Source organism: Tinamus guttatus, unplaced genomic scaffold, assembly GCF_059628265.1.
Source record: "Tinamus guttatus ecotype Peru unplaced genomic scaffold, ASM5962826v1 Tinamus_guttatus_pri_ptg000952l, whole genome shotgun sequence".
Lineage (NCBI taxonomy): Eukaryota > Metazoa > Chordata > Aves > Tinamiformes > Tinamidae > Tinamus > Tinamus guttatus.
In genome coordinates this window covers 215,461-224,850 of record NW_028289486.1, presented here as the reverse complement: position 1 = coordinate 224,850, position 9,390 = coordinate 215,461, and the positions used below count along the sequence as shown (strand labels likewise).

Genomic DNA, 9,390 nt, shown 5'->3' with positions numbered 1-9,390 from the left:
GTAGGAAAAGGCAGCGTGTTATCACTGCAGTTCGCCGGGGATACTACACAGTACCTTGCATAGTGTAAACTTTAATGTTTTTAACATTACCTTCATTCACATCTTGGCCTGACTTCACCTTTCTGTTGTGTAGTATGATCATAGCTTTCTGTATGTGAACATATGCTTCCCTTTCACTGTTTTCCTTTCACTGTGCAATTCTTTGTATCACTTCCTTGTGCTCCATGACTTCCTCCTCCCTCAAATGCCTTCTACCCCGTCCATCGCTCGTGGTGGGAACGCAGGGTGCTCAGCAGGGTAGTGCTGAGCATGGAGGACATACATCCCATGTGCCCACTGTGGGTTCCTGCTGCCTCTGCCTTGCTCAGCAGCTTTGCGGCGCTTTAATTTCCTTAGCTCCTGTTAATTAGCAGCTTGCTTTCTAAAAGCTGGAAGTTGGAATGATAGACCTCAGTAATAGATCCTGTAGAAAGGTGATAATGTATTTTTTTAAATATTGAGAAATGTTTATTCTCTGGAGTTAATTGTAGGCAGTTGCCACTTGCAACAAATTTGTGAACAAATGTTAAAGCAGGAGGAGGGAAAAAGCGCTTGTTACCCAGCAGTTAAGCTATTTCCAGCTACTGCTCTGCCTGTCCTGCAGTGAACAGATGTAATACTTGCATTGAAATACTGCTATGTGCTTGGATTTTTTATTCTTTTATATTTTGTTTATTGCATAAACTAACCCTGTCACTTAATCCCTTCAGTCTCTCTCTTTTGTCTAATCTCATCTATTCACTCACATCATCCTAGAAAAGCGCAGTACTCTAAGAGACTTAATGAATCATCACACATGGTTACTCTTGGAGCAGGTAACCACATCTGTCCCTTCCATAACATCTCCATGATCCTTCTTTAAAGTAATGACGTTGCTTATCTCTGCTAGGGCTTAGCACAGAAAGCCGCTCCAGACGGCGCTAAGAAACCTGGTTCAGATTTTTCCCTTGCAAGTATTTGTGTCCCATTCAGTGTAGGGTCTGCCCTGTCTTTCAGTTTTCTTCCTTTCTAACCTTCTTTGACTGCCTTACGGAGAGGAACCTGTTTCCCTCTTGCCCTTGGTTTTGTTAGCTGAGCAAAGCCTGGTCTTTCTAATCTCTTCCTCGACTTCCTCAGCATCGTCACTCTCGGCACCTGCTCCAGCCTCACGTCTTCTTTCTGGAAGGTGAAAAGCATAAAACTGTGGCAGTTCTGCTTTCCTATCATATATCTGTGAAGATGGTTTCTAATTAACATTTTTTGAGGATTTTTTCCCCACCAAATATCTATATAATTTCAGTATTGCAGTGGTAAGTCTAAAAAAGAATTTGTACTAATAGGGACTGCTCCTGATGCCTGTAGCTTCCCCAGGCTATCAGGGAGTAAAATTGATCTTTTTTTTTTTTTTTCCCCCTTTTGTTTTTGTGTTGCCTACATGGTTTCCAGTAATACTGACTCCTGCTGCGACTTGAGTTAGTTTTGGTAGAGCCGCAGTTAGGAGAAGAGACATCATGAAAAGAGATATCATCAGATAAGAGCTTTGCGTGCACACACACAATTTCTATGTGAAAAGCACTCTCTAACTACTAGAATTCTGAAAGGGGTGTTAGTCCTTGTGGGATGCTGGTGCAGACTCATTGTGGGAAGTTAGTGTGTGTTTTTTTTTGTTTGTTTTTTGTTTTCTTTTTAAGGATTACTTATTTTTGGACCTGAGAAACCACTGAAATTCTGTGTATATTGGTGACTGTTTCAGGTATAGCTCCTCAAGCAGTGTTTGAGACTGCTTGGGGTGTTTGAAGTTTGCTTTCTCCTGGATAAAGAAAACCACATGGTATCGCTATCTGCAGCCTTTTCCTTAACTAAATTGCAGCACCTGTAGCGTGCTATATTTTTAATAATCAAATAGAATATAGCAATAAGACTGAAACTCTGGCAGGTGCAGCAAAGGAAGTCAGCTCTGCCAGTTCTATTTAACCTCCGTGGGGGAGGGGGTGGTGTCAAAGATTGTAAGCTGTGCACAGATAGGGAAATGTCAAAAAGTTAAAGTTTTCATGAACTTCTGAAATTGAGTGTGGGGGAAAAAGGCCTATAACATTCAATTTCCTTTTCTAGCTTGAATGCCTGTAAGCTTATTGGCAGAAATTTCCTATGTATTTCCTATAATTTCTTTTTGCATAAGGAGATGATTCATAGGAAGCGATAGTGATCTTTTGGTTTATATGTATTCTGTTCACAAAAATACTGGTTGGTAAAGTAAGTGTAAACAAGTCATGATTTCAGCGTCTTTGGTAGACAACATAAATGCTCACGGAAAATCTCTTTACTGTTTCCCAAACTATTAATACAGCTATCTGTCTAAATTAGGTAGAAGTATATGAAATATGTTTTGTATGCCTTCAAGCTCAGATTTTGTCCATCATTAGAGTAACTGTAGTGGATTTTTATAGTTTGGGGAACTGCAGGTGAAATTACTACACTTAATGAAAAGTGAGTGGGCAAATAGTTTTCAGTAGTTGTGTATAAGTCTTGCTGTTTTACAGGAAATATATAAGCTAGTCCAGTGGTGATTAAACCTCTTTCTTTTGTGGTGGTTCCTGGAAGTTGTTTGACCAGGTTGTGTTTAATGTTAATGAGAGATTTTCAGGTTGTTTTTGGAAGAATCACCTTTTTTAAAATACACCTAGACTCTGTCATTTTGTCTCTTCCTTGAGTAGTGTGTCTCCCTATTAGCCCTTTTAGATTTGCTACCTCTTCTTTGTATGAAAAATACTGCTTTCTTCAAAATTGGAAAGTGAATATATAGCAGATAAATAAGGCTTACACTGCTTGTGGGAGAAAGTGCTGCCTTGCTGGAGCATGAACCAACAGGATTTTTGCTACCCATCATCTTGCATCCTTTTTTTGAGGAAGAGATCTGCTTGTGATACTAGACACTGATATATTGACTACTTAATGCTGTTTGAATATTTAAATATTTAAGTGTTAGATTGTTCTACTCATTCCTGACAAAATTACCTTAGTATGTAGTGAAAGTTATGGTCTGCATTTCATTTTTGATGTTGAACTTAACCCTCAGTTTGCTGATAATAACTTTGTTTTTCTGTGGGTGTTTTTTTTTTTTTTTTTTTTAGTGCTTGGGAGATGGGAAGTAATGATAGCTGGCACCTGAACTAAACTATCTGTGTAGGCACTACCACCGCAGAACTTCAGGATGAATGGGGATATGCCTCATGTTCCCATCACTACTCTTGCAGGGATTGCTAGTCTTACAGACCGTAAGTGCTCTTTCTTTTTCTCCCCTCCTCTTTGCTATGCTGTTTTCTACGTTTTGTATAAATATCTGTGCTGTCAAATAATAAAAATATTTTTATTTTAAAGGTTGCTTCTTAAAGCAAATCCACTCAAAATTAGATGTGGTGATAAAAATGTAAATTCTGTAATTGCTTGAATTTTTAAAGTGTTCCAAGCAAACTATGCTAATCATAGCCTGAGATGAAATCTAGGGGGAGAAAGGGGGTTGTTAAGTAAACCTGAAAGTGCAGGAATTCATTCTTTATATGTCATATCTGACACATCTGAGTATTCCACAAATGAGAAAACATAGAACTGATTTAAAAAAAAAATCTTTTTAAAGCATACATCTCATCTCCATTAAAGAGAGAGATTAGACAGACATTCAGCCAAAAAGAGTTATAGAATAGGCTGATGATGCTTGAAGCCTGTTTTACTTAGCTCTGGATATAAATCAAGATACAAAAAAAAAAAAAAAAAAAAAGAAGGTCATGCAAAGAAGGGCTAGTAGAGTGGGAATAAGAAGTTCATGAGGCTTTTCTGGGCTCTTCAACCCAGACAAAATATAAGGAAAAGAAAGGAACTATTTATATTAAAGGATGATATTGGTGCAAAAAAAAAAAGTTATAATCTGACCAAAAATAAACTTGGGGTGGGAACTTATAGGAGAATTATCATTACTGTAGTGAGGTTAAGAACAACCGTTCCAATAAGGGAAGCGAAGACAAAGATGCATCTTGCTTAGGAAGTATGGGAAAGAGTTTATAGCTCAGTTTTCTTTCGTAGTAAGTAACTGGACTCCATGACCAAGATACTGCTTCTAAGCTCTTTTTTATTATTATTATTGTATTGTTGAAATTTGGAAAGAGGTTCCAAGAGACACTGCAGAGATAACTAGCAACTGAATTTAATTGCCTATAGTAAAAAAAAAAAAAAAAAATCAAGATGTATTCAAAAAAAAAAAAAAAGTACCTTCATTTTTTTTCTAATATTCTTAAATGTAAAATGGAAAGATGCTGCTGCATATGTATATGTGTATAAATCTTTCATTGAATACTTTTGAGTTACAGGAGAAGAATGTCTTAACATACTTAATAGCTACATACTCTGGATAGTTAAAATGTGTTTTTATTCATAGTACTTGCCTTAGCACATTTAAATATTTAAGTAATATAGTTTGAGGACTTGTCTGCATTATTATTATTATTATTATTGAAAACACTGGGTTCACAGGGTGTGTGTGATACAAAAACCTCCCTACAATTCAAATGTAGTTGTTAGGTTTTCTTAATCATCTTTTGTATGTTTGTGTTCAGTAAAATTATTCTGAACTTCTTTCCATCTTCTGGTAACAGTTTTGAACCAGCTGCCTCTTCCATCACCTTTACCTGCTACAACAACAAAAAGCCTGCTTTTCAATGGACGGATAGCAGAGGAGGTGAACTGCCTTCTGGCTTGCAGGGATGAAAATCTGGTCTCTCAGCTTGTACACAGTCTCAATCAGGTGTCAACAGATCACATGTATGTATTTTGAACTCCAGCTCATGTATCAGAAACAGCCTTTTTGTTCCTTGAGAAGGTTTTTGATCAAAATCTGAAAATAAGAACATCTTTCTTTTTTTTTTTTTTTTCCTTTTTTTTTTTTTTTTTGGTTAATTTGTTTAGCAGAGTACTCCTGTATAGCAGTTACTTATTTCTGTAAATTACAATGTTAGTAAATGTCCAGCAGTCTTATGTATAACTGTTTTTACTTTGGTTTTGTATTTAGGTTTTTTTGTTTGCTTGGGTGGATTTATTTTTTTTATTATTATTTTTAAATATCTCTTGCTTTTTACCTGCTTGTTAGTTGTGAGGACATACTTAAATTTTTGTTTTTTCAATAGTCATTTGTGTTCCAGTTTGGTTAATAGTATGCACAAATACAGAGATAGAGAAGTATGCCTAATATTGCACAAAGAACATTCTTTTAAGACCCCTGGCAATTTTTATTAGATCTTGAGCGTAAGTATTTTAAGAATTGAACTAGTAAGTATGCTAGTATATCCTCTGTCTTTTAAATATGTATTTTTTCATTTGTCCCTGCAGTTCATTAAATTGGCTTGTCTTGACAGCTCTTTTTCCTATGTTTTCCAATCAGTTGTTTTGATCAAATTGAACTAGTTTCTAAAAGTCCTCAAAACAAATAATAAAAGAAAGTAAAGACATTTAAAGAAAATTTATGAAGCTCAGAAGGAATCCTATGAATCACAGACATGGTAGTTTCTGTTTTAGAAAATAGTACATGCAAAGTGCTGGTTGCAACATGAGTGCAATAAATTAACGCAGGTCTTGTTCCTTAATTTCACTCCTACCATAGCACTTTTTCAGTTGCTATGCCAAAATGTTTTTCTTTAGTGGAGAAGGTCAAGATACAGAAGTAGGCATAAGAAACTTTGTAATGTCAGGAAGTGACAACCATGTATATGTGTATGTAAGGCTTATTAACAGAAAATTTTGAAGACTAACAGAAATACCTCTTCTTCCAGGCCACAATTAAGGGGCAGGGGGAAGGAAATTAATATAGAGGCAGGGAACAGTCTTTTGCAGACTTCTGGTTTTGTTTTGCTTTTTACTTGACCTGTAGCTTCTTATGGTTTGAAAAGGCATTTGTTTTTGTTTACTTCCACAATTCCAGAGAACTGAAAGACAACCTTGGCAGTGATGATCCAGAGGGAGATATACCAATCCTGCTGCAGTCTATCCTGGCAAGGAATCCAAATGTTTTCAGGGAGAAAAGCATGCAAAACAGATATGGGGTGCAAAGCGGTAAGAATGCATTTATCTTGTTCTTTAAGTTTAGGGGACTGAATCTACCAGAAATATATATGGAGCAGATATGTGATATTTATGCCTTACCTTGTATTTTTTTAGCAAAATCAAGCCATCTCTCTTAATGTCTTCTATGGGTGATTCTGTTAGAGTAAGTATGGAAATGAACTCCACTGGGTATTTAGTAAAAATAATGTTTACTATTGCCAAGAGTGCTATTTTGTAGGAGAAGGATTGGTTGAATTTCATTTTTCATTCACTTTATTTGAATTTCTTTATGGGTAGGTTTCCATATTTGTCTTAATAAACACTCGTAGGTTGAAAAAGTACAACTTGATTTTACAGAAAATCGTTGCAATTGTACTGCCTTGTAATAGAGGTCATTCTTAATAGCACTGGAGCAAGGAATGAGGCTGAATGTACTATGCTCAACAGTTCCTCCCTGCCATTGCTTGTGAAGCCCTACAGAAGTTAATATTTCTTCATCTAATTCTGTTTTGAGGTGTAGTGGGTTATACTGCTGGAGCGAGTAAAAAAACATGTGATACTTGAATAGAACTTGTTTAGGACCGTTCCTCTGCAGGGTACGGATGTTTTCTTGGATGAAGATTTTTCAGGGCAGTGGTAAATACTTAGAACATTATTAATCTGTTTTGAAGCATCGGATTCTGTGTTTGGTTAGTCTGATGCCGAGCAGTGATAAAATAGTATTTTCCCAACTGTGCTGCCATTTTGCATGGAGGTCCCACAAAGCAAATGAGCAGGAGTCGGGGTTTTCCAGCAGTTGGGTGGAATGAAATAGTTTGGGCCAATGCAGAGGCGAGAGATTTGTTTTCTGGATTTTATTGGGGGGAAAGGCTTTAGTAGCTTGATTCAATAGATTAAGAATAATTCCTGATGAAATAAGAGTGACTATTTTTAGCAAATGTGCTTCAGAAGGAAGATACTAGTAAAGAGTTATATGTGACATTTCAATATGAAACTTTGAGTGGTGTTACATAAAGAGTTTCAGAGAACCAAGAGAGATAACACTTAAAACTTTCTTAAATGTTCAGTATAGGCCGTTTTCTATTTTCAGCCTGTCTGAATAGACTGAATCACATCATCCAGCACCTGGCCTAACTTTGTGTAAAGGGCAATACATTAATTTTATCTTAGACCTTTTTCATGAGACAATAGAGGAAGTTCTGTATGTCGTCTGGTAACTACATCTGTCTTGATTCTTGTAACATGAGTGAACAGGATTTTTAAAAATCCAAGTTATCTAGAATTAAGGTTTTAGACCATTTTAATTTTTAAAATAACTTTTCCCCTCTTCCTGCTCAACACTTTGTCTCATTCTTTCAGGAGATTTGTTTAGAAAGAAAAGCTAGATAATGTATTGCAATAGGTTAGTGTTCATAATGTAGGGTTCAAAAAGAACTTAAAATTCACTTGAAGCTGTCTCTGACAACTTGTACATTTTTTTTGGATTAAAGAATGCATCTTTCTGTGGATGTGAATTACTTGGATTATTTTTTCCATTTTTACAGAATACAAGGAAAAACACTGCAGGCATGCACTTTTGTAAAGAGTGTCTATTTAACCAAAAAATTGCCTATTCTGCTGTCTCGGCTTCAACAGGCGTGAAACTGAAATAAAGTTTAACCATACAAGGCGCTGTCTGCAATCTTGAGCTGTGTTTTTTACATAGTACATTCTTTTACATTTATTAGGAATGCTAAAACAGAATTAAATTATTGCTTTTTTTCCAACCCAAAGAAAAAAAAAGAAATCATAGTCAATATTGGGAGTATGTGTTAGGGAAAAATATTTTTGGAATGTTGTTACTGGGATGATGTTTTTTCAAAACTGAACATTGCCATAATTCGGAATTAAAGTTGGAGTTAAAATTCTTGAATGTCTAAGGTATATAAATGTACAGTGTAGCTGTAAATCTGCACTGTTGTGATGTGACAACAGTGTAAAAATATACAAATAAGATATTTTAATATTCATAGTCACAGTCAAGCTGTGACTAAATTTTAGGGGCATATTTTTTTCTCCTTCGTCATTTCATGGCAGACTTATTATCTGTCTGGAAACTTTGGAGAGACTTTTCAAGTTATCTAGATTGCCCCCCAAAAAAAGGGGGGGGGGGCAAAAAAAGAGAGGCACAAGAAAATTGGCTGCCACTGAGTAAATTTTAGTTTTCTCAAATTGCATAATCCAGTGGATTTTCTGTCCCTCTTAAACCAAAGAAGTACTGTATGCATGTTTTGAGGAGTGTTGTAAATGGGGAAGGCCGAGATAGATAAACGTGGCTTTGATGTGTACCCAATGTGCAAGCACCGCTTTAAGCCTGAAATGAAACTCTGTCTTTACAGGACCTACATAGCTTTAATATGAGCATGTTTTGTTATCTTTCTGTACATGAATTTTAAGGATTAGTAGTTTGACTAAAAATACAGCTGGTGAATATGTTATACCCTGGTGGGAATATCCCCAAGATGGGAGCAAGTGTAGTATGGCCACACGTGCAGCATCTCTAGCAGAATCATAGAATGCTTAAGGTTGGAAGGGACCTCTAGAGGTCATCTAGTCCAACCCCCCTGCACACGCAGGGTCACCTAGAGCGCGTGGCACAGGACTGCATCCAAGCGGGTTTGGAAGATCTCCAGAGAGGGAGACTCTACAACCTCTCTGGGCAGCCTGTTCCAGTGCTCTGTCACCCTCACTGTTAAAAAATTTTTCCTTAAGTTCCTGTGGAACTTTTGGTGCTTCAGTTTGTGGCCGTTTCCTCTAGTTCTGTCGGTGGCCACCACTGAAAAGAGGCCAGCACCATCCTCCTCACTGCCTCCCTTGAGGTACTTATAGACACTGATTAGATCCCCTCTCAGCCTTTTCTTCAGGCTGAACAGGCCCAGCTTCCTCAGCCTCTCCTCATAGGGCAGATGTTCCAGGCCCCTGATCATCCTTGTGGCCCTGCGCTGGACTCTCTCCAGCAGCTCCACATCCCTCTTGTACTGTGGGGCCCAGAACTGGACACAGTACTCCAGATGCGGCCTCACCAGAAAACCTCTCTGTTGGAAATGGCAATAGAGGCAACGTGCAGGGCAGCCCCAGGTTTTGTACCTGCCAGCTGGAGCTCCTCCTGCCTGGCCTCTGTGCAAGGCACCCAGTGTCTGTTTAAGCAAACCTTGCAGGAGGGAGAATCCCTCTGCTCTTACTCAAAGGCAATGAAAGAACCTCTGTATTGGAGTGTAGGAGTACAGATTTCTTCATAACCAGAGA

At 37.4% G+C, this 9,390-nt stretch overlaps 1 protein-coding gene across 1 annotated transcript in view; it reads left to right on the top strand.

The window, feature by feature from the left end:
* Nucleotides 1-3,121: 3,121 nt before the first annotated feature.
* LOC104570589 (nipped-B-like protein) overlaps nt 3,122-9,390 on the top strand; it is an 86,824-nt gene continuing 80,555 nt past the window's right edge. The window contains exons 1-3 of the mRNA XM_088538265.1: nt 3,122-3,293; nt 4,665-4,830; nt 5,984-6,114. Coding sequence (XP_088394391.1) covers nt 3,230-3,293; nt 4,665-4,830; nt 5,984-6,114 — 361 coding nt within the window. The 5' untranslated portion in view covers nt 3,122-3,229. The remainder of the gene's footprint in view (nt 3,294-4,664; nt 4,831-5,983; nt 6,115-9,390) is intronic.